The sequence below is a fragment of the Elephas maximus genome, chromosome 2 (genome assembly GCF_024166365.1).
Source record: "Elephas maximus indicus isolate mEleMax1 chromosome 2, mEleMax1 primary haplotype, whole genome shotgun sequence".
Classification (NCBI taxonomy): Eukaryota; Metazoa; Chordata; class Mammalia; order Proboscidea; family Elephantidae; genus Elephas; species Elephas maximus.
The window spans coordinates 131,123,370-131,150,000 of NC_064820.1; the positions used below are offsets into that span (position 1 = coordinate 131,123,370).

Sequence of the window (26,631 nt, forward strand, 5' to 3'; positions counted from 1 at the left end):
CTAAACTATTCCCACCTCAAGATGAGAAGACCTTCCTTGTTTTTATTTAAATTCAACACATGACTCTAATGCTAGAAATATGCATGCTGTTGTTAGTTGCTGTCAAGTCAATTCCAACTCATGGTGACCCCATGTGTGCAGAGTAGAACCAACTGCTCCATAGGGTCTTTCAAGGCCTCTGGGTGGGTCTGAAACACCGTCAACCTCTCCGCTGGTAGTCAGGCCCTTAACCATTTGCACCACCCAGGGATCCCAGAAATAACGCATACCACAGAACACATAATAAAACATACCTACTCACTGCAGATCTTTCACAAGGACCAAAACTCCAATTGCAGCCGGGGAACAAAGGTTTATAAAATGAAGTTGACACTTTATCCTAATTATCCTCCCTAAATAAACAAACTAAGCTTTCATTTCAAGCAAGGTTGAATTTCACCAGTTGTATCATATGACCAGGTGCAATCAAGTATCTGGCCATTAACAAAATAAGCAGATGGAAAGCACACGTTTACTTCCCTGTTAACATTCTACAGTAGGGACTGAAGAGTAACAGTGATACACTATGGTGGTACCTTCCCAACAGCACCTAGTACCATTAGCTGACTGGGGCACACCCTGCCCTCTGAGGATCTCAGGACTGACTAACCTAGAAGCAACTGGCTACTCACCATTTTCTAAACTATCCCTGAGCACTTCCACCACCGGCAATGCCAGAATACTGTATTGCTTTGACCATCTTGGTTTTTCAACCTATCACCTGTTTGACTTTGGCTTGTTTTAGGATCATCACTTCAACCGGGGCTTCTGAAATGTACTTGACTCTGGAACTTGGTGTCTGTCTGGACTCTGGTTTGTCTCTGAACCACCCTTTCTGTTTAAATGACCCGGTATCCCACTCCTTGGGTGTCCTTCACTGGGCTAGGGGTACTCCACTCCAGACTAGTCCTACCAATATAAGGAAGTGAAATAAGAAAATGAACTCAATTACAGAGTTGCTGGAAAACAAATGCTCAGTGGAGCTCTTAGCGTAAATACAGCCTTACCAGGTAACAACTGTAAAGCTCATTTTATATAAAGTCACATCCAAATATATAATACATATAAAATCGTTCGGGGCGAAGTCAACATACCATAACAATAACTACTTGAAAATGAGTTGGTAAGCATAAAATAACTGTAAATGCTTGAAAAGTTAAATTGACCACTTAAACAGTGAATAAAGAATTAGTGTGAACAGAAATCAATGAGGGACAAATACAACATAATCTAAGACTCATTACAGAGGAGTTTTAATTAGTTAGGCATTGGTAAATATTGCCCTTCTACTAATATTTTCTTGGTCAATTTGTGTCATACCTACAACAAATGCTCAGCTGAATGAACTTTCCGATTTGGCCAGTAGCACAGCCACAAAAAACCCAGTCCAGCTTTTCTAAATCGCCCACAACGTACCCGAGCAAAGAATCCAATGTGCTCACTCTCAGGATGGGATCTATACACATGCTTGGGTCGAGTTTCCATCTTTTACAAGTGCCGTAATTTTCACTTTTTTCTCAAGTACTTTTGTCCTTGTTCTTTGATTTTCATATACAGATCGAGAAATTAAGAAATTAAAAACTAAGAGGTCTAAATTATAGATGATCTTTTAATTGGCAGAAAAAGTACAGATGCAGAAAAAGGTATATAAAGTTTTTAGTTCTTAGTTATTAAATGTCACTATTTCCAAGAAATTTACCGAAGATTTTTATTATACTGCGCAAGGGTGGACAAGGGCAAGAATTAGTGTTCAATAAATGCTTGCTAAGCAAATAAAACCTGTTGGAGATGTTGTTCTCATGGAAAAACTTATCCAACATATATTGATATACCTAAGAACAGAAACTTTTAAAACCCACATATTTGAAGAAAATATACTGAACAAGAAAAAAAAATACATTTCTAGAGATAAAAAATACTTTTATCCGAATTTCAAAAAAAATTACTGCTTTAATATATCAGATTAAAAAATAGCTTCATGAAACAGAAAACAGATCACTCTCAAGTCACTCAGTTTCAAATTCTGTTCATAATATTCATTAGCAAAATACCATCCAACTCTCCAAAGAGCCCTGGTGGTGCAACGGCTAAGTACTCAGCTGCTAACTACAAGGTAGGTGGCTCCAGCCCACCAGGTGCTCCAAGGGAGAAAAGACCTGGTGATCTGCTCCCGTACAGACTGTGGCCTAGCAAACACTACGGGGCAGCTCTACTCTGTCACACGGGGTCGCTAGGAGTCAGAACCAATTTGACGGCACACGGCAACAGCAGCATGCAACTCTCTGGTAGCTTAAATCATTTCCTTGCATTTCTGAGAAGCTATTATAGATTTCCAGGTTCATCTTATATAAAAAGTTAGACACTTAACAGACACACAGATTGAGAATTTTCTCTAATGCACGTAAGTGTAATCTCCTAGACGGAAAAACGACACTGCCGAGAAAGATGAAAGAAAGCAAAGCACTCCAAAGCCAACTCTTTCTCTGCCTGTTTCCAGCTACCTTTCTTAACTCAGCACCCATCACTAACATTTCACTTCAGGACCACTCTTATGTAGAAAAACAAATTACAGGTGATGGAAGGGGAAAGTCTTTTAGATTTCAACTGTAATCAGATTAACATTAACAGAGACTATTCTATATAGAATTGTTATTTCAAATCAAGTGTCATATCGGCAAACCAAAGATTTTTAAATCCCTCAAAACAGAGCGACTCCAGCGTCTGGGGTCTTAAACGCTAGCAAGCAGCCATCTAAGATGCATCAATTGGTTTCAACCCACCTGGATCAAAGGAGAATGAAGAACACCAAGGACACAAGGTGATTACGAGCCCAAGAGACAGAAAGGGCCACGTGAACCAGCGACTACATCATCCTGAGACCAGAAGAGCTAGATGGTGCCCAGCTATAACCGATGACTGCCCTGACAGAGAACACAACAGAGAACTCCTGAGGGAGCAGGAGAGCAGTGGGATGCAGACCCCAAATTCTCATAAGACCAGACTTAATGGTGTGACTGAGACTAGAAGGACCCTGGTGGTCATGGCCCCCCAACCTTCTGTTGGCCCTGGACAGGAACCATTCCCGAAGCCAACTCTTTAGGCATGGATTGGACTGGACAATGGGTTGGAGAGGGATGCTGGTGAGGAGTGAGCTTTTTGGATCAGGTGGACACTTGAGACTATGTTGGCATCTCCTGCCTGGAGGGGAGATGAGAGGGTGGAGGGGGGTAGAGGCTGGCAAAATGGACATGAAAAGAGAGAGTGGAGGGAGAGAGCAGGTTGTCTCATTAGGGGGAGAGTAACTGGGAGTGTGTAGCAAGGTGTATATGGGTTTTTGTGCGAGAGACTGACTTGATTTGTAAACTTCTACTTAAAGCACAATCAAAAATAAAAAAAAAAAAAAAAACCTATGGAGCATAGTTCTACTCTGACACACATAGGGTTGCCATGAGTTGGAGTTTATGTTAACTGGTTATTTACATATTAATACCTAATTAGTATATTATATATATCAAATATACTTTAGTATTTTTAATCCAGGGGCCCTGGTGGCACAGTGGTTAAGAGCTTGACTGCTAACCAAAAGGTCAGCAGTTTGAATTCACAGCCACTCCTTGGAAACCCTATAGGGCAGTTCTGCTCTGTCCTATAGGGTCTCTCTATGAGTCGAAATCGACTTGGCAGCAATGGCTTTGTATTTACTCTAATTGTTTTTGCTATTAAAAACAGTATAGTGATGAAATTTTTGTAGTCCAATCCTTGCACATATATTTAATATAAATACTCTGAACATGGACCTAGCTGTGGAATTTCTGGTTAAAAATATATAATCATTCAGATTTTTGATACTTATTTCCAAATTGTCCTTCAAAGAGTTCATCCCTATTATATTCAAACCAGCAGGATCTGAGAGTATACATTTCCTCATATCTTTTTTAATTCTAGTTATAATGATAATTATTAAATATTTGCCAATTTGGTAGGTAAACAATGGTATCTTTAAAAAAAATTCATTGGTTATTATTTGAGCTTGATAATTTCTTAGCATCGCTGTTTATGTTTCTTCTTTTGTGAATTGCATGTTCATGTCCTTTGTTCATTTTTCTGTTGGACCATTTATATTTTTCCTGTTGATTATAAAAGTATTATATATGTATTATGGGTATCAATTCTTTGCTTCCCAGACAAGTTGCAAATATCTCCTCCTATAATTATTTGTTCATTAATTTTATTTCATATATCCTTTGATATACAGATTTTTAAAAATATTGTCAAAATCTAATGTCTTGCTCTTTACTATTTGTTTTTGGTATCATTCTTAGAAAGTATTCCCCATCCCAAATGTACATAACTATTTATGTAACTTGAGAGATTTTATAATTTAATTTTTAACTTTTCATTCTTTAGTCTGTCTGGTGCTGACATTGAAACATTGTGGGAAGCAAGAACTTGTGTTTTTCCAAATGTTAGTCATTTAACCAATTTTTAAAAATCCTTTCCTTTACTTAACTGGTTTGAAGGGCCAACTTTATCATATATTAAATTTTTATGTAGGTTTGGGGAAAAAAAAAAAAAAAAAACAGAGCCACTCCACATAGAAAGCCAGGCCAATTAGACCCAGCTGTTTGAGCTCTGGTCATGTTTTAGAACACTCTAAGATTCTTCTGAACAGCTGTCTGGTGGCAGCTGAACACCACTCAACACTAATGCAGTTATTCGAGTAACTATCAAACAATTAAACCAGTTCCTGGGTCGTTCTTCAAATAAGAGTTCAGAATCAACATGCCCTTTATTATCTAGCCAAGATGCAGGCTTATAGAGGGAAAATAACCTTTATTTTGAATTGAAAGCAGTGATTATTAATACATCCAAACAAAAACTTTCCATCCTTAAACTAAAGAATCATATTTCATATTAACAGACTCAAACTGCGTATTAAATATGTCTTTGCTCCAACATTCATTCATCAGTTGCAATACTGTCTTCAAGTTATCTTCCATTCCAAAGGAAAAAGAGATAAGATTCACAGTATTTCTACTGAGGAAAACTAATGAATGTTCCTGCAAATAAAACAAATGTAATTTAATACACAAGAACTCCATAAAGTTGTGCACATAAGGTTTCCTCTGGCATGTGCAGAAACACTAAGGTACTTTTGCACAGACTTAAAAGCGGCAAAAGATAATTCTGGTAGTAACAAAATTCTGTTAACTTTTTATAAGCAGATAAGTCAACAAACTAGCAAGAACCCAATCAAAACTGGACAAACCCCAACCAAAATCAAATTAAAATTAGGAAAAATACTAAGTAAGACAGATCAGGATCACATAACCACTTCTTTAAACAAGAGAAATTCATTGATATGAATAGGTACAAGAATTGGGAATGCACATTTACAGGTTATTCATTTAAAAAAAAAAAAAACTGCAACTTTGTTGAAAACCTACTAGTGCTAAGCACTGTTCAGGGTGCCTGGAAACCAACAGTGAACAAAATACACAGATCACTGCCTTGGTGGAGTGTACATTCTAGTGAGGAAAAAGCAAAAACAAAACCAAAAACCAAACCCATTGCCATTGAGTCGATTCAGACTCATGGTGACCCTACAGGACAGAGGAGAACTGTCCCATAGGGTTTCCAAGAAGCACTTGATGGAAATGCACACAATAAACAAAATACATGTATGTCAAGCTAATCAGTACTTTGAAGAAAAATAAATCAGAATAAGAAGTACAGAGAGGAAAGAAAGGAGTGATCATTTTATATAGTTTGGTCAGGAAGACAGATTTTGTGCCTGGAGTTAACACCAACGGCGACCTGAGTCACACCAGAAAATCACCTTATAAACTTAGATTTTATTCAGCAACATGTACTAGCAACATTAGTTATTTCACTGTTCCTCTATGGGTCACGTATAACTCAACCTTATGGAAAACTGTCTCCTACAAAAATAGTACTCATTAAGTCAATAATTATCTTAAAGGAGCCTACACAGCGCTAGGAACTCTACGGATACCATAGTAAGCAAAATCAGATACCAGCCCTGTGCACAAAGAGATTCCACTCTAATGAGGGAGTCAATCAATGATACAAACTGTCAAATTGACAATCAAATCAAACCTGTCAGGAAGTTATATGACAAATTCTAGGAACAAGAGGAAAGTGCATAGTGCTGGAAGAGCACATATGACTTCTAGGTAAAAATAGAATGTTAAGCACACAACTCCACTATTGTGCCTTCTAGAAGCTCAACTAAAACAGCAATGGCACAAACTCACAACGAAAAAAAAAAACAAGAGGAAACGACAAAATTTTGGAAGCTGGAAAGCAGATGGATGAGTGAAAGGTGACTTAACCAATCCAAGAGTACCGAATCCTAAGCCTGCCCCAGAGAAATCTTAGGAGTAACCTAATTTATACTGCAGATATTGTTGGCTGCAAGAGATATGCTGGTACTCTGGAAAGAGAAGGACCGACTGAAAATCTATTTAAGCAAGGCAAACCCCTAACCCACTCTGTGTTCCTGGGCCAGTGGTCCCTCACCCACTATGGCAGATGACGAAAGGTTTATTCTCAGGAGAGAAAAGCACAATTCTAACCTGGCAGACACCTAGCACAGCCAAAAACAACAATACCATACTATAAGTAGGGAATTCAGCACACTTTTACAGATGGAATGCTGATACCCTTGCCCTGTCCCCTCTCTCAGCTGGCAGTACACTGGCAGCCAGGCTTATTCCCTCTAGGACAAGGAAGAAAGCCCAAGAGAACAGACCTAAAGACAATGACATTGGGTGTTCCAATGAAATGGCTCAGCCAGATCACTTAAAATGAAGCCCAATCAAGAAGCCCTAGTTAGGCACAAAGCTTCCCATCAGATTTAATGACTCACTTCTGAATATTAGCAAACAGTCAATACGCATGCAAGGAAAATTCTCAGATGCTGTGAATCAACTCACCAATATCCATTCCACCATCTCAGTTGTGCTTTCCTACACTGGGAAGCTAAAAACTACATTTCCCTGACTCTGGAAGCTATGATTACGGATGCAAAATAGGTTCTCTTCAAAGTTTGATCTTCTTTATCAAGATTGTTTGGGTGATTCTGGGTCCCAGGTATTTCCATATGAGTTTAAGATCACCTTGTCAATGTCTGCAACAAAGACATCGGTGATTTTAACGGAGATAGCATTAAATCTGTAGGTAAACTTGGGGAGTATTGCTGTCTTAGTCATCTAGTGCTGCTATAACAGAAATACCACAAGTGGATGGCTTTAACAAAGTGAAATTTATTTTCTCACAGTAAAGTAGGCTAAAAGTTCAAACTTAGGGTATCAGCTCCATGGGAAGGCTTCTCTCTCTGTCGGCTCTAGAGGAAGGTCCTTGTCTTCAACCTTCCCATGGTCAAGGAGCTTCTCAGGCGCAGGGACCTCATATCCAAAGGACATGCTCTGCTCCTAGTGCTGCTTTCTTGGTGGTATGAGGTCCCCAACTCTCTGCTTGCTTCTCTTTCCTTTTCTTACGAGATAAAAGGTGGTGCAGACCACAACCCAGGGAAACTCCCTTTACATTGGATCAGAGAGATGACCTGAGTAAGGGCGGTGTTACGATCCTACCCTAATCCTCTTAACATAAAATTACAATCACAAAATGGAGGACAACCGCACAATACTGGGAATCATTGCCTAACCAAGTTGATATACACATTTTTGGGGGGATATAATTCAAGCCCTGACAATTGCCATCTTAACAATATTCAGCCTTCCAGCCCATCAACATGGAATGTCTTTCCATTTACTGGAAACCCTGGTGGCACAGTGGTTAAGAACTGCGGCTGCTAACCAAAATGTTGGCAGTTCAAATTCACCAGGTGCTCCTTGGAAACTATATGGGGCAGTTCTACTCTGTTCTATATGGTCACTATGAGTCGGAATCAATTAGATGGCAATGGGTTTTTTTTTTCCATTTACTTGAGCATTTAATTTCTTTCAACAATGTTTTACAGTGTTCACTATATAGGTCTTAAATTTCTTTTGTTAAATTATCCCTAAATATTTAACTCCTGTTGATGCTATTATAAACGGAATTGCTTTATTTCATTTTCAGATTGTTCATCGTTAGTGTATAGAAATAAAATGGGTTTTTGTATATTGATCTTGTATCCTGCAACCTCACAGAACTTGCCCATTAGCTTTAATAGTTTGTTTTTGCTTTTTTTGGTTTGTTTTGTAGACTCCTTAGGATCTTCTATGTACAAGATCATGTCATCTGCAAATAGAGGCAGTTTTACTTCTTCCTTTCCAATCTGGTTGCCTTTTGTTTTTCTTATCTAACTGCCCTGGCTAGAACTTCCAGTAAAATGTTGAAAAGAAGTGGAAAGAGCAAACATCCTTGTGTTGTTACTGATCTTAGAGGGAAAGCTTTCAGTCTTCACCATTACGTATGGTATTAGCTGAGGTTATTACGCTGAAAAAGTCTCCTTCTATCCCAAGTTTGATGGTTTTATCATGAAAGAGTGCTGTATTTTATTAAATGCCTTCTCTGTCTCAATTGACATGATTATGTGGTTTTTGTCTTTCATCCTGTTAAAACATTACTTTGATTTTTTTTTTTTTTGGTATGTTGAACCAACTTTGCATTCTCAGAATAAATCCCACTTCGTAACGGTGTATAAAATCTTTTTATGTTGCTGGATTTGGTTTGCCAGTATTTTGCTGAGAATTTTTGCATCTATATTCAAAAAGAATATTGGTCTTTGACGCTTTCCTGAAACGGTATACCAGTGTCTATTCTTCAATTTCCTGGGTTTCATGAGGCAGTTGTTTCTGTAACAACAGCAGTGACATCTCCATGGCGCTGGATTGTAACAACAGATTGTTTTCTCAAATTCAGTAGCACAAAAGCTACCACTGAGGGTCAGTTCTACAGTATTTTGGGCATCTTTCCTGCTCCTTCAGCCCTTCTAATAATTTTTTCTAAGCATCTGCATCCCACAATGACTCCCTCTCTGCTTAATATACCTACTGTTTTCTACATAGATTGACATAAAGACTTAAACAAACAGAAGAAGAAATAAACTTGAAGCAAAAAGAAAAAGAAGAATTCTGGAAAGAAATAATTGCATCTATGAAATTTAAATAAGAACAGGATGCTATAAAGAGATATAAAAGGAATAAAAAGAAGTATTAGAAAGTAAAAATGATAGCAGAAGCCAGAAGGTATATTACTTCATGCTTGTAAAATTAATTTCTACCAGGTCTTTCACAATTGAAAAACCCACTGCCGTCGAGTCAATTTCAACTCATGGCGACCCTATAGGACAGAGTAGAACTGCCCCATAAAGAGTTTCCAAGGAGCGCCTGGGAGATTTGAACTGCCAACCTCTTGGTTAGCAGCCATAGCACTTAACCACTATGCCACCAGGGTTTCCTTCACTATTAAGAGTATTATTTTTATAAATTAATCATTGCCATATTAAGTTTTGTCATCTTCAGGTAAGTTTTTACTTTGCTGATCTACTGAAACTGTTTAACCAAAATATCTCGACAAAAAGATGGACTATATTGGACTTTTAAAATAGACTGTAACTAGACTGAATCAAGATTTCCAAGAACTCTTATGCAGAAGCTGATGGGTTCACAGACTACAGCTGATCCAAAATTAGTGGGAACGGAAATTAACTACATGAGACTGAGTAAACTAAAGGATTACTATGGGTTTTATGTGGGAATACTACTGATGTTTCAAGGTCCTACTTTCTGGACATAAGGAACCATTTTCCTCTTTTCTCCTAAATTATCTAACTAATGGGTTTAGATATTTTAACTCTCAAATTAGAAGTTCCTGTTGGTAAACTGGAAACCCTGGTGGTGTAGTGGTTAAGAGCTACAGCTGCTAGCCAAAAGGTGGGCAGTTCAAATCCACCAAGCGCTCCTTGGAAACTCTATGGGGCAGTTCTACACCGTCCCATAGGGTTGCTATGAGTCAGAATCGATTCGAAAGCAATGGGTTTGGTTTTTTTTTTTTTTGGTTAGTAAACTTAGCAAAGTTGTACCTATCATAACCAGATTAAGCATCTGAAGTTCGAGCTAATGATTTTACAAAATAGAACAGCATTAGAGAGTTCCTATTTGTCCAGTTTGTGCCTTAATAGATAAATGTTGCTGTGTTTATATTAACATGAAATCTGAGGCTTTGCAAATTACGATTGCTGCTGAGGCACATAAAAAGCAGTTACTGATGCTCCTTATGTCCAAACACCTCATGAGATTTGTTTCCCTGGTTCAAAGACCTTAGGGTCATGGTTTCATTATTATTTCAGACAATTGGCCTAATATTATTGTTAGTGTTTCTACTCCACCTCCTAGTTCACTGTATGGTGCCTGAGATCTTAAAAACCAGATGGTGATTAAACCCACTGCCTTCGAGTCGATACCGACTCATAGCAACCTTATATGACAGAGTAGAACTGCCCCGCAGAGTTTCCAAGGAGCACCTGGTGGATTTGAACTGCCGAACTCTTGGTTAGCAGCTGTAGCACTTAATCACTACGCCACTAGGGTTTCCGTTACCTACCATTTATTGAACATTTTTTATCAAAGATTCTATAACAAGATTACGATCCAAAGGAGGGAATGACAGAATTATAATTCTCCTGGAATCCAGATTTCTGGCTTTCATGGAGGTTAGAGTAACCCACACAGACTATTGCCCTTTGAGTGTCCTTTTGAACCTCAAGCTTTGAGAAAAAAACTGGTTCTTGAAGCCACTTTGAGTCATATAGTCCAGATAAACTAGTGAGACCCTTTTGCTCTGGGCATTGTGGTTTTTTTTTTTTCTGAAGAGTTCAGTCCATTTTGTGAAACCTGACCCCAAAGATCAGACTCAGTTATGTTTAAGTTAATCAGTAATTAGTTTAATTAGTCTTCAATTCAGTATCATATGGAATGCCTGTCTAATGTTTATAATCAAACTGTCACCCCCTTACAATGTAGAAAACTAGGTATCTTAAAGAAACCATGTTCTCAGAGGAGACCAACCTCATGACTCACACTCCATTTTGTCTTAGACTCCGCTTCTGCTTCTGAGAAAGTGACTCATGACTGTTAATAGGTAAACCAAGGAGGGGCAGCTTGCCTTTGGGAAGAACACTTTAGTATGTTTTAAACAGATTAACTGAAGACCTCTAACAGGAGAGGTCCATCCTATGTTATCTTGCTAATCATGAATTCCCTAATGGAAACCTGTTTGTCACATGTAAATTTTTCTATACCTTCTGTTTCCTCTAGACAAACTTTGTGTGCTCCTTATGGATATAGGTCTTTGTGTGGTAGATCTAACTATACTAGTTTAGATGATCCCTTTCCAAATGACAATAAATTTATGTGGGCAATCTCCTGTTTAGATTCCTGATGAATGCATGGGCAATGCACTTTGGAAACTTTAGGATTACCTTTAAATATTCATTGTAATGATACTAGTAAATATTGGAAAGATAATGTTAAAACTGTTACACACTGTAAGGAGAGTCAGAGGAAAACCCATTAGTCCAACATTCACAGTGGGGTTGATAGCTTTAATTCCTACTTACCGTAAAGCTGAATTGGAGAAATCTTTTTTTAAGAAATCTATCAATCACTATGGGACAAATAGCAGACCAGGTTGCTAATGGATGGAAACATAACAGCGATCTCTGACCTCATTAAGCCAAGGTAACATGAGATAAAACAATAGCCTTAGATTTTTTATTAGTCCAAGAATGTCGTCTATGCTGTAGAATTAGACAGCAAGCTACTTGGTTACACATTGTAACACCCTTACAAATACCAGATTTATTTGGTTGGTTACCGCCAGAATAAATACGCAGGGTAGATCACTCTTGCAAGAAATAGTAATACTCTTAGTCTACATCCTAGTAGTGTTAGGCGTGATAAAAATTTATCTTCTACTGTATTACACACCTAAAAGGCTAAAGAAGGCCTCTGGCTAGAATGTTGATGTACATGGAGTATACTCATTTCGACAATGCAATTGATCCTGGTGAAGAACCAGATGGCATCCAGTGGAAAACCAGCACGGTGAGTTTAAAGAGCCTGCAATGGCCACTATCTGGGGGCTCGACTAAGTCCAGGTATTGTCCATCATTGTGTTATCTCCAATCTCCAATCAAAAGAAGGGAATGATTTAGGAGATAATACTGGAGCCATTATTCCCTGTCCTAAAATGGGACCCAGCTGGAGCTGGACTCACAAGGACACATCAACTGGGCCCTGACATATAAACAGGCAGGGCAATCTTGTAAAATATCTTTTAGGGAACCTTTCACATAAACCAATCAGAACACAAAAGACTGCACTCTTATGGTTTTCTATTAGCATTTAGTGAATAGAAAATTAGTTCGACCAATGAAGAACCTCCTGAATGTTGTTACTGAAACCTGTACCAATGACTGTTAAGAAAGACAATTCAAAATGTAGGATCACAGTTTCTAGCCAATCTGTGAAAAGGCAAAGTTTTCAGTGGTTTTTCCCATTTGTAATGCTAATATATATTGATGATTCTGTAACACTCCTTGGACTTGGACAGACATGGCTCTTGAAGCATGCTTATTCATTTTCCCATTCTTGCCTATTCTGTAATATTTTCTGACTTGGGCACACATAGTTGTGGCAGCATGCTTGTCCGTTTTCCCACTTTTGCTTATTCTGTAATATTCCCTTGGACTCGGGCAGACATGGCTCTAGCAGCATGTTTGTCTGTTTCCCACTTCTGCTTTTTTGAATATATGCCAAAGAAAACTTATCTTTTTCTGAAAAAGTAAATCAGAAGGTATAATTAAGAATAAAGAATATCTATTAGAGAGAAAAAAAAAAAAAACCTAAAAGATCAAGTTAAGAGGTCCAACATTTGAATAATAGAAATTTCAGAAAGTAAGGACAGAAAAAAGAGTAGAAAGCCATCAATAAAATAATTCAAGAAAATTTCCAAGAACTGAAGGGCAGGAATTTCCAGACCAAAAAAAAAAAAAAAAAAACCACCAAATGACCATTAATCCAAAACCAAACCCACTGCCACTGAGTTGACTCTGACTCATAATGACCCTATAGGACAGAGTAGAACTGCACGTAGGGTTTTCAAGGCTGTAAATCTTTAAGGAAGTAGACTGTCACATCTTTCTTCTGCAGAGTGGCTGGTGTGTTTGAACCACTGACATTTCAGTTAGCACACTTAACCACTCTGCCACAAACTAAACCTACTACTGTTAATTCCAACTCATAGAGACTCTACAGGACAGAGTAGGACAGTTCTACTCTGTCCTGTAGAGTCTCTATGAGTTGGAATTAGGGCTTCCAAGGCTGTAACCTTTACAGAAACAGACTGCCATATCATTCTCCCACGGAGCAGCTGGAAGGTTCAAACTGTCAGCTTCTGGGTTAGCAGCTGAGTGCTTAACCACTGCACTACCAAAGCTCCTTACTGTGCCACCAGGGCTCCTAAATGACCATTACAATGGATGAAAATAGATCCAGACTAATGAACATCCTTGTGAAATTTCAGAATTGGGCCAAAGAGAAGCCTACAAGCTTTTCTATTTTTCAGTTATAAATATTTCTGCAGCAACAACTAGAAAACAGTAGACCATGCCTTCAAAATCCTGAGGAAATATTATTTACAACCTAGAATTCTATACCTAGAAAAACTATCAATGTTATGCGATGCAACAAGACTGAAGAAGAAGGGGTTACAAAAAGGCATTTCTTTAATAAGATAAAGCTAATAGAGAACCTAACACACTCTTTCCTCACTTATCGACATGGTTAGGTTCCAAAGACTAGGTCATTGTGCGAAAACGGAGGATGACCATATCAGATCACAAAATATTATGTGGGACACTTATGTCTCTCAGGACCCGGGAAGTGGAAAATGTAGGTGGGCACTATATATTCCACCAGTCATGAAAGGGTTACTGCCAGATGCATATTGTTAATGTGCAAAATAGTCGGATAGTAGATTTTTTACTATAGTCGTAAATGCGCAATGTTGGATGACAAGGTAGTTGGTATGTAAGGAATAGGTGTACTTCTAAATGATGTGATGTTTCAACAATGGTGATAGTCTATATAATTACACAAAACTAAGTAAGTGGGAAAAATACCATTTTCATAGACCATCAAAAGGTGGTATAAGGAAGAATAACTAATCATTTCTACCATAACACAATGTATGTGTTCCTGAAAACGTGTGCATTCCACACACATTAAAAGTAACGGAGCAGGTGGGAAAAATAAAGCTAGCGGAGACCACTCAAAATCTACGCAGCTTTGTAACCAGAGCACCAGCACTAACATAAACAATAATTAGTGCCTCAGGAGATGACTTGGACAGCCCTGGCAGGCAGTTTAGTGTGGCTAGAAATTGTCTCAAGAGATGTTAAAAACGCACAAAAACAAGGGTGGAAATGCTGGCTTGCAGGCGTTGAAACAAATAGAGATAAAAATGGAGTTCTGAACACATGAGTAAGACTGGCCACAAGAGTAAAGCTGGGGGTGCACTTCCTTGAGGGAGGGATCTCTGGGTACAGGCACCTACTTTAAATTTTCTTAAAATATAGCTGAAAACAGAGCTGAAGGCTTTTTTTCTTTCCCAGTAAAGGTTAAAACTTTACTCTTGCTATTCTGGCTCACCTTTCCCCAGGAAAAGTCACATACAAATCAATACAACTTCCAGTTATGGTATTTTTTCTCTAATTATCAGTCACATATGACCTAATTGGTGTTATTGATGCATTTGTAGAAAAACAAACTGAATTAACACTTTAAATACCAAAAACTAATCTAAACAAAGTGAAGATGCAAAATATGACTATTAAGAGGATAAGGGGAAAAAAATAAATGTATATGGAGGAAAATAAGCAAAAGAGAGCTCCATTCCTCATCTTACAGCACAAAGTCAATAGTGCCCCAAATCATGTAGATAGGGAGAAAATACCAAAAACAGCAGTGAGAATAGTTGAAAGTAATCGTCTTCAAGAGAATCCATGGAGAACTCTTTGACTCCTTAAAATATATAATTAAATGTACACATATGACACTGTCAGTAATAGGACAATATCCATATGCCTACAACGAGACCAATTAATGCAACTATTATTCAAATTTAGAAAACCAACCATTAATGCCAAAGATGAAGAAACTGAAGATTTTTACAAACTTCTGCAATCTGAAACTGATCAAACATGCAATCAAGAGGCATTGATAATTACTGAAATCAGATCGGAATGTGAAAGTTGGAAACAAACAAGGATCACTAGCTGGAAAATATGGCCTTGGTGACAGAAATGACGCCAGAGATAGCATGACTGAATTTTGTAAGGTCAATGACTTATTCACTGGAAATACTTTTTATAACAACATAAATGACAATTACACGTGTGGACCTCGCCGGCTGGGATACAAGAATAAAATCAAATATATTAATGGAAAAAGACAATAGAAAGCTCAATACCATCAGTCAGAACACAGCAAACTGTAGGAAAGACCATCAATTGTTCATATGCAAGTTGAAGCTGAAGCTGAAGAAAATTAAAGCGAGTCCATGAGAACCAAAGTATGACCTTTTTTCCCACCTGAATCAGCCATATCCCACCTGAATTTATAGACCATCTCAAGAATAGGTTTGATGCAATGAACACTAATGACTGATGACCAGACCTGCTGTGGGATGACATCAAGGACATCACACATGAAGAAAGCAAGAGGTCATTAAAAAGACAGGAAAGAAAGAAAAGTCCGAAAGGGATGCCAGAAGAGACTCTGAAACTTGCTCACGCATAGCTTAAGTGAATGGAAGAAATGATGAAGTAAAAGGGCTGAAGAAAAGATTTCAAAGGGCAACTTGAGAAGACAAAGTATTAGAATGAAACGTGCAAAGACTTGGAGTTGGAAAACCAAAAGAGAAGAACATGCTTGGCATTTATCAAGCTCAAAGAACTGAAGAAGAAATTCAAGCCTGGAGTTGCAATATTGAAGGATTCTATGGGCAAAATACCGAGTGATGCAGGAAGCCTCAAAAGAAGATGGACAGAATACACAGACTCACTATACCAAAAGGAACTGTTGACGTTCAACCGTTTCAGGAGGTAGCATATGATCGAGAACCAACGATACTGAAGGAAGAAGTCCAAGCAGCACTGAAGGCATTTGCAAAAAACAAGGCTCCAGGAACTGATGGTATACCGATTGAGACGTTTCAATAAATGGATGCATCGCTGGAGGTGCTCATTCATCTACACCAAGAAATCTGGAATAGAGCTACCCGGCCAACCGAATCAAAGAGATTCAAATTTGTAGCAATTCCAAAGAAAGGTGAGCCAAAAGAATGCAGAAACTATCAAATAATATCAATATCAAACTCAAGTAAAATTTTGCTGAAGATAATTCAAAAGTAGTTGCAGCAGTACATCAACAGGGAACTGCCAGAAATTCAAGCCAACTCAGAAGAGGATGTGGAATGAGGGATATCACTGCTGACATCAGATGGATCTTGGCCAAAAGCAGTTTTACTGACTATGCAAAGGTATTCCACAGGGTGGATCATAACAAATTACGGATAACATTGCAAAGAATGGGAATTCCACAACACTTAATTCTGCTTATGAGGAAACTGTACATAGACCAAGAGGCAGTCATCTGAACAGAACAAGGGGATACCATGTAGTTTAAAATCAAGAAAGGTGTGTGTCAGTCAGGGTTGTACCTTTTCACCACACTTATTCAATCTATATGCTGAGCAAATAATTTGAGAATCTGGACTATATGAAGAACATGGCATGAGGACTGGAGGAAGACTCATTAACAACCTGCGATATGCAGATGATAGAACCTTGCCTGCTGAAAGCAAAGAGGACTTGAAGCACTTACTGATGACGATCAAAGACTACACCTTTCAGTACGGATTACACCTCAACATAAAGAAAACAAAAATCTTCACAACTGGACCAATAAGCAGCATCAAGATAAAAGAAGTACAGCCAGATTGCTCCTTAGAAGAAAGGGTGGTGAGACTGTCTCACTTCAGACATGTTATCAGGGGGTGCCAGTCCCTGAAGAAGGACATAATGCTTGGAAGAGGGTCAGCAAAAGAGAAGAAGACCCTCAACACAATGGACTGACACAGTTGCTGCAACAACGTGCTCAGCATAGCAATGATTGTGAGGATGGCTCAGGACCAGCCAATGTTTAGTTCTCTTGTACAAACGGTTGCTATGAGTCAAGACCTACTCAAAAGCACCTAACAAGAACAACATATACTGCTAGACATTCACAGGGATTTTTGTTTGTTAGTTTGTTTGCTTTAAGGCACTTATTAGGAAAATCTGGTAGTCATGGAAGTCAAGAAAGACTTCCCTAAGGAAATGAATATTGAGCAGAGATCTGAAGGGTGAGTAGAAATTACTCAATGAAGAAACAAGAGAAGTCCGGACAAAAGAAACCCCATTTGCAAAGGCCGTATGTTAAGGGGGAGCCTGGTAAAAGGGATTTTGTGGTTACAGGGAAGAAAGTCCAAACATTGTATGAGATGAAACTAGAGAGTAAGATAGGGGCCAAACCATGTAAAGATGGCCTCTTAGGTAGAATGACCATATGTCCCAGTTTGCCAAGGACGGTTCCCACCTATGCCAGATGTTCCCATCTAATTATTAACAGGTCCCCCTTTCACTCACAAAAGTATCTCAGGCTGAATGAGAAGTTATATGGTCACTGTACTATTAAATATTGAAAGTTTTAGTCTTTATCCTAAAAGCTACTGAAAGGGATGAAATGATCAGATTTGCAGTTCAGAATCTTAGAGGGTTAAGTATTCTTGTCCCCTACCAAACTTTCATGTAAATACTGAGTAAGAATTTGCTTTCAACTGATTTTTTAGAGTGCCTCCTTGCCTTCACTGCCAACATTCTTAAAGAAGTGGTCTAAATTCATGGTCTCCTTCCTCCCATTCACCCTTCAATTATGGCCAGTGGCTTCACTCTACTGCTGTTCACTGACTCCTCACAGTGGACAATGATCTCCCAGGCACCAAAGTCAATGGAAACTTTCAGGCCTCATCAAACCAACTCTACTAGCACTGCTTTGTAAATTCTTCCCTTGTTCCCCATGACTCAACTCTCTTTTCCTAACTCTCTGGCTATTACTTATGATTGCTGTTTTTCCTTCTTCTGCCTATTCTTCATATGTAGGTGTTTTCCATGTCTCTAACTTTACCCGTTCTCTTTTTCCTCTCTACCCTCAGTACCACCACACCTATGCTCCTAAAACTGTATCACCAGTCCAAGTTTCTCTTTAGAGTTCCAGAGAAGGACTCCAAATTGCAAGCTGACATTTCCACCTGCAATTTCAACAAACACCACTAACACTGTATGCTCTACACTGAGCTCACCATGTCCTCCAAACCTGTCCCTTCCCCTCAATCTGTTAAAAGCAACACTATCTACCCAAGCACCCATATCTGAAAAGAGAATTACCCTAGACTCTTTATTCTCCCTAATCTCCCATGCCCAATAAGGTCAAAAATGCTGATGATTGTACTTAACCATTAAACCACCTTTTCTCCTTTCCCACTGCCTACCCTGGTTCAGGGGCCACTTCATTACTTCCTAAGAACGCTTACTAGTGTTTCTGCCTTTACTCTTATTTTCCTCCACACCTCAGCCTGATTGGTCATGTTCACTCTTCTGCCTGAAATCCTTCTGAAGTTCCTCATTACCTAAAATCCAGCCCCACCCCCATCCCACAAACACATGGCCCTGGTTGTGAACTATTTGCCATTCACAATAAAAACCTTTAACATTTTCCATTTAGAAGCCAACTTTTCCCTTCCAACACTCAGCTCATACATTACCACCTCCCTAATTCCCCAGGAATGTCTTTCAACTGGATCACCACATACAAAAGAGTGAAGTTGGATCCACACCTCACACCATATCTAGAAATTAAAACAAAATGGATCAATGATCTAAATACAAGAACTAAAACCATAAAACTCTTAGACAAAAACAGCAGTAAAGCTTCAGGACCTTGTTTTTGGCTATGGATTCTTAGATACAACACCAAAAACATGAACAACAAGATAAAAAAATAGATGAACTGTACTTAGAAAAAATAGGAAAATTAAACAAAAAACTTTTTTGCATCGACAGGCATTATCAAAAAAGTAAAAAGAAAACTTAACAAAATGAGAGAAAATTTTTGGAGCTATATATAAAGGTTTTAATATTGAGTGTTTCTGTGTACTGAGTTTCTGATGAAAACCTTTCGGAAATAGTGGTGATGGCTGCACAACATGGTGAATGTAATTAATGTCGAAGAATTGTACATTTAAAAAGGTGAAAAAGGCAAATTCTTTGTTACATATATTTTACTATGATAAAATCAAAGAAAACAAAAAATGCCTTCACAAGACTCCCAATTTGCCTTAGGTGGCAGCCCCTGCCTCCACAGCACCGTGTGGATACTGATATCACAGCACTTATTACATTGTATTAGTGTAACGCATTTACAGTATCACAAAATTGTTTGTCTTCCCCACTAGGCTGTAAGCAACTTGATAACAAGAACTCTGCGTCCTGTCTCTATAATTCCTAATATCTGGTTCAAGGTCTGGCATGTAATACCTGTTCCACAAATGTGTACTGAATAAAAAAAATGAAAGGACATTTCTGTCATGAATATTAAACATTTACTTGAAAAAACAACAAACAAACCTGTTGCCATCAAGTCAATTTCGAATCATAAACAACCAAAAACCAAACCCAGTGCCATCAAGTCAAATTCTGACTCACAGAGACCCCACAGGACACAGTAGAACTGCTCCATAGTTTCCAAGGAGCACCTGGTGGATTCGAACTGCCAACCCTTTGGTTAGCAGCAGTAGCACTTAACCACTACGCCACCAGGGTTTCCTTCAAATCATAGGGGTTTTAATTTCTTTTAAAATTATTATTAAGCATGGAATGAAGTAGGCAAGTAATTTTTTTAAAGAAGGATGGAAAGATTTTAAAAAAAAAAAAAAAGGTCTTTTTCGGTAACTCGTCTTTACCCTCTTTACCAGCAAATGAAGCCCTCCGTTAGTATTTCAAACAGATAATTCAGTCACTGTACCAGCCAGACAAATCCAAAATTACCTCCCTGGGGGTTATGAGGCGCTCTAGTGCAACAGTGGTTAAGAGCTATGGCTGCTAACCAAAAGGTTAGCAGTTCAAATCCACCAGCTGCTTCTTGGAAATCCTATTAGGGCAGTTCTACTTTGTCCTATAGTGTCGCTATGAGTCAGAATTGACTCAACAGCAACAGGTTTTGGTATCAGAATTCTAGGAGACAGCTAAGATCTATTCTAGCTCCACCATGTATCTGTTAAGTAATGCCAGGTAAAATAAAATACTTAACATCACTGAGTATCAAGTTTCCTTGAGGAAACTGTATCAATAGGATTATCATAAGGCTTAAAAGGCAATGTTTGGGAAACATTTAGCATAGTGCCTGGCAAAAAGAATAGGCACTAAATAAATGTGAGCTGTTTTTGTCCCAAATCTTGCATAAGTCTTTGAATTTCTCTAGGTCTCAATTTCTTTATCTACAAAATATGTCAGTTACATCTGATGAGCCAAGATCCTTTCCAGCAGTAAAAGCGCTATAATTCCATCCATGATCAATAAATGAATGTATATAGGTAAAGAAAAAAAATTTTTTTAAAGAAGAATCAAGTAGATTAGCTAAAGAAAGCCTCTCGTATCACCTACTACATGAAAAATATCAGCAGAAACCCAAGATTATGACCCAAGTTTAGGGTCTTTTCACTCTTTTATGCTAGCACCAAGAGCACGATAAAAAATGGCAAGAACTAGAAAGAACACTCAAAAATTAATTAAAAAAATCCCCCAAACAGGACATGAACACTCCTCCCCTGTTGGTGGCATGAAAAATTGGTAAAAGTGTAATTTCCTCATCCAGTGGTTAACTATTAACCAGTAAATTACCGGTTAAATTAATTGTAGTCCACCGATTTTATGAATTAGTATACCAAGCCCATTCCTGGGTGGTGCAAATGATTAATGCACTCAGCTGCTAACTGAAAGGCTGGAGGTTCAAGTCGACCCAGGCGAACCTCAGAAAAAAGGCCTGGTGATCTACTTCCATAAAATCAGCCACTGAAAACCTATGGAGCACAGTTCTACCCTGACATATATGTGGTCACCACGAGTTGTATCTGACATGAGGGCAACTATCTTTCATACCAATCCTACCCTACCACTAAATGTTGAGATGGCTGAATAGGCACTAAAGGAATATGCTCTGGCATATGCATTATGGTCTCATTGTAGGGGCCGGGGGAAAAGCCTGATCTTGTCTGTAAGAGACAAGGCTCCTAGGTAATCATGGCCCTCTTACTGACATGTGAAGATGTTCACAAGGTCTCTGGGTGGTATAAATGGTTTGTGCTCAGCTACCAGCTGAAAGGTTGGCAATTCAAACCCACCCAGTGGTACCATGAAAAAAAGTCCTGATAATCTGCTTCTATAAAGATGACTGTCAAGGAAATGCTACAGAGCTCAGTTCTATTCTGTAACATACGGGATTGCCATGAGTCGGAACCAACTAGAGAGCAATGAATTTTAGTTAGACAGGGTTCCGTTACACAACTGACACCTGAAGGTCATTCTCACTATGTGTGCTTGAAGCAGATCTATGCTAGTGGTACAGAAGTCTACAGGACTCTAACTCAGGCACAACAGGGATGATGTCATCTGGAAAAATGAAAGAACATAACGAGGGACTGTGTAGATATACAAAACCAACAGCCAACAATATTCTCAAGAGAGATTGAAAGCACTCCCCTTGAGAACAGGAACCAGACAAGGATGCCCCATATCACCATTCTTATTCAACATCATGTTGGGAGTCCTAGCTAGAGCAATAACGCAAGAAAAAGAAATAAAAGACACATAAATTGGTAAGGAAGAGGTAAAACTATCCCTATTCACAGATACAATCTTATAAAAACCCCACAACAAAGCTACTGAAATGAATAGATTTCAGAGAAGTGGCAGGATACAAGATAAACACACAAAAATCCATTGGATTCCCCTGTACCAACAAAGAGAACTTCAAAAAGGGAATTAGCAAATCAATACCACTTACAATAGCCCCCTAGAAGATAAAATACTTAGGAATAAATCTAACCAGGGATGTAAAAGACTCATACAAAGACAACTACAAAACACTACTGCAAGGAACAAACAAGACCTGCATAAATGGAAAAACACACCATGCTCATGGACAGAAGACTCAACACTGTGAAAATGTCAATACTATCCAAAGCAATCTACAGATACAATGCAATCCCGATCAAAATTCCAGCAACATTCTTTAACGAGAAGGAAATGCAAATCACCAATTTTATATGGTCAGGAGGTCCCAGATAAGTAAGCAGTATTGAACAAAGTGGGAAAATTCATACTACCTCATCTGAGAACCCATTATATAGCCACAGTAGTCAAAACAGTTTAGTACTGGTACAACAGGCACACAAACCAATGCAACAGAATTGAGAACCCAGATATTTTACAAACGGCCAAAGTTCACTAAACAGGGAAAAGACAGTGTCTTTGGCAAATGGTGCTAGTATAACTAGATGTCCATGTGCAAAAAAATGAAACAAGATCCATACCTCACACCATATACAAAAACTAACTCAAAATGGATAAAAGACCTAAATATAAAACCTAAAACAATAAAATTCATGGAAGAAAAACTAGAGACAATGCTAGGGGCTCTAATACATGGTATAAATACGACACAAACCATAACCAACAACGCACAAACACCAGAAGAAAAACTAGATCAACTGGGAGTACTTAAAAGTTAAACACTTATTCTCATCAAAAGACTTCAACAGAAGAGTAAAAAGAGAACCTACAGAAGGAAATTTTGGCTAAGACATATGCGAGAAGGATCTAATCTCTAAAATCTGTGGAATACTTCAACAACTCAACAACAAAAAGACAATCCAATTAACAAAATGGGCAAAGGTTATGAACAGAGGCTTCACCAAAGAAGACATTCAGGTAGCTGACACATGAGGAAATATTTATGACCATTAGCCATTAGAGGAATGCAAATCAAAACTTCAGTAAGATACCTGCCCTCGACAACACTGACACTAATCAAAAAAAAAAAAAAATGTTGAAGAGATTGTAAGGAGATTAGAACTCTTATGCAATGCTGGTGAGAAATGTAAAATGGTACAACCACTACGAAAAAGATCTGGCACCTCCATAAAAAGCTAGCATACAATCTAGCAACCCCACCCCTAGGAATATATCCTAAAGAAATTACAGCCATCACGTGAATAGGCATATGCACACCCATGTTCACTGCAGCACTATTCACGACAGCAAAAAGATGGAAACAATGTAAGTGCCCATCAACAGATGAATGAATAAACAAACTATGGTACATACACACAACGGAATACTACGCATTGATAAAGAACAATGATGAATCTGTGAAACATCTCACAACATGGACGAATCTGGAGGGCATTATGCTGAGTGAAGTAAGTCAGTCACGAAAGGACAAATATAGTATGAGACCACCATTATAAAAATGCAAGACAAGGTTTAGACACAGAAAAAAACATCCTTTGATGGTTACGAGGGTGGGGAGGGGAAATTAGTAATCAGATAGTAAAAAAGTGTCAACTTTGGTGAAGCGAAAGACAACACACATATAGGGCAAGTCAGCACAACCTGACCAAGGCAAAATCATAGAAGTTTCCTTGACACATCCAAACACCTTGAGGGACCAGGTTGCTAGGGCTGAAGACCATAGTCTCAAGGGACACCTACATCAATTGGCGTAACACAGTTCATAAAGAAAATATTCTACATCCTACTTTGGTGAGTAGCACCTGGGATCTTAAAAGCTTGGGAACAGCCATCTGAGATACCTCTACTGGTCTCATCCCATCCAGAGCAAAGGAGAATGAAAAAAAACAAAGACACAAGGAAAATATTAGCCCAAAGGACTAAAGGACCACATGAAGCTGATCCTCCACCAGCCTGAGCCCAGAAGAATTAGATGGAACTTGGGTACCACCACCCACTGCTCTAACAGAAATTATAATACAGTCCCAGAGAGAGTAGGAGAAAAATATAGAACAAAATTCAAATTCACAAAAAAAGACCAGGCTTATTGGTCTGATACAGACCGGAGGAACTCCTGGACTATGGCCCCGGAACACTCACTCCCAGAGCCCACTTTTCAGATAAAGATTAGACAGACCTATAAAACAAACAATAACACACATGAGGAACAACCCTTCTTAGTTCAATCAAATATATGAGACCAAATGGGCAACTCCTGCCCAAAAGCAAGACGAGAGGGGAAGAAGGGCCAGGAACTGAATGAATGGACACAGGGAATTCAGGGTGGAAAGACAGAGAGTACTGTCACATCATGGGGATTGCAACCAATGTCACAAAACAATGAGTACAAATTTTTGAATGAGAAACTAACTTGAGCTGTAAACTTTCACCAAAAGCACAATAAAAAAAAAAAAAAGAGAGAGACAGACTGAGTAGAGGAAAAAGACTTAGCAGCATATTTTTACAGCATTTTCTCTTTGATTTTGTGTTTACTTCCGTGAATCTGAGTACACCAGAAGATTACCTAGTCTAATTCCCTAGGTTAAATAAACAATCCAAAAGATATCTTGTTCTATCAAACATCCTTCGGAAGCATAGGAAGGAAATGTCATGACAATTTAAATTGCTTAGGGCCTGCTTCCTAGATTTGCATGCCAATTCTAGGAATTTTGTCCTTCCAATTCTTGCCTTAAGTATTAAAGTAACACTTAATGTGAAGTTTTATAATTTTTATATTAAGGCAGGAGTATGTATTGTCTACTTGCTTTCACCGGGGCAAAATCAGGACATAAAAAATGAAAGACAAAGTGATACATGGGACAGAGGTTTTTGTGTTTCAGTTAATCATCCTATGTACAAAAAAAACACCCTAAAGCAGACTAACTTTTTTTTAAAATGGTTTTAGGGTGGTGCAAATAGTTAATACACTTGGCTGCTAACTGAAACGTTGGATGTTCAAGTCCACCCAGTGGCACCTAAGAAGAAAGGCCTGGCATTTCCCAAAACAAAGGAAACCAGCCATTGAAAACCACTGGAGCACACTTGACTGTGATACACATATGGTCACCAAGAGTGAGAATCAACCTCATAGCAGCTGATTACTTTCTTAAATTTGGAATTGCTTTTACTTTCTGTCATGAATTGTTCTTGTTAGGCGCCATCGAGTCAGCTTCAACTCACAGCAATGCTTTGTACCACAGAACGAAATACTGCCCGGTCCTGGGCCTTGCTCAGAATCATCGTTATGCCTGAGCCCATTGTATCAACCCATCTCATTGCAGGCCTTCTTTTTTTCCACTGTCATGAATTATGTTCCCAAAAAGATATGCTGAAGTCCTAATTCCTGTGCCTGTGAATGTGACCTTTAGAAATGAGGTCTTTAAAGATGTTATTGAAACCCTGCTTCACCATGGCTCCCCCCACCTTTGTCCGCCATCCTTGCAAACCTTGGTTTGCTCCAAGCCCACCACCCTTGCAAACCATGGCTTCTAACCATGGTTTGTTCCACGCCAAATCTTTGCACATGCGCATGACAAGGCCTTGGCACATGCACAGATCAAGAGAATCGTGTCCTTACCTGACCCTGGACCTGAGCATCATTGGAAAGGAAGACATTCTCCAGCACACAGTTCCACTTGAGCCCCTTGGTAAGGCAAGAAGACCACAAAGCAAACTTCTGTGAAGAGTGACTAAGCGTGACTTGGCTTCTGGATCTCCAAATTTGGGCATGGCGGGGTTCGGCGATATAGGATTTCAGGCACCAATCCTGCCCCCCGGGGACTCAAGGACATAAAAGGTCTCTGATCCCCAGGTTGCTCCTTGTCTGCACAGACAATAAATTTGCCACTTTCTGTTTCCTTTGCAATTGGCATCCGTCTTATTTCTATTGCCTAATAGGACAGGACAAGAACCCAAGAGGAGTTAGGTTACATTACCAGTTAAGATAAAGTCATAGTGGAGTAGAGTGGGTCTAATCTATTCTGAATGACTCAAAGAGAAGTGACACAGAGAGGAAGGATGGCCATGTGAAGAAGCATCTGCAAACTAAGGAACACCTGGGGCTACCAGAAGCTAAAAGAGACAAGAATCTTCCCCTAGAGACTTCAGAGAGAACAAGAACCTGCCAACACGCTGAATTCAGGCTACTAGCCTCCATAACTGAGACAATAAATTTCTATTGTTATAAGCCACCCAATTTGTGGCAGTACTTTGTTCTGGCTGCCCTAGGAAACTAATATACTTCCAAAACACATCTGGCCACACAGGGTATTACACAAAAGATTGCAGACCTATATCGCAGAAAAAAAAAAAAAAAATGAATGGATCACAAAATCAGTTCTTCAAAGGTAGGTGAACATAATCTTCTCTTTTGTTTTTAGTTTTCTGCATAA

General features: G+C 38.7%; 1 protein-coding gene across 3 annotated transcripts in view; it reads right to left on the reverse strand.

The window, feature by feature from the left end:
• LMNB1 (lamin B1) overlaps positions 1–26,631 on the reverse strand; it is a 72,615-nt gene that overhangs the window by 40,306 nt on the left and 5,678 nt on the right. Inside the window, exon 2 of one of the 3 annotated variants that reach the window (XM_049873480.1) lies at positions 25,818–26,130. The exons of the other annotated variants lie outside the window; for them this stretch is intronic. Within the exon in view, the coding sequence (XP_049729437.1) occupies positions 25,818–25,969 (152 nt within the window). The 5' untranslated portion in view covers positions 25,970–26,130. The remainder of the gene's footprint in view (positions 1–25,817; positions 26,131–26,631) is intronic. 3 annotated transcript variants of the gene reach the window in all.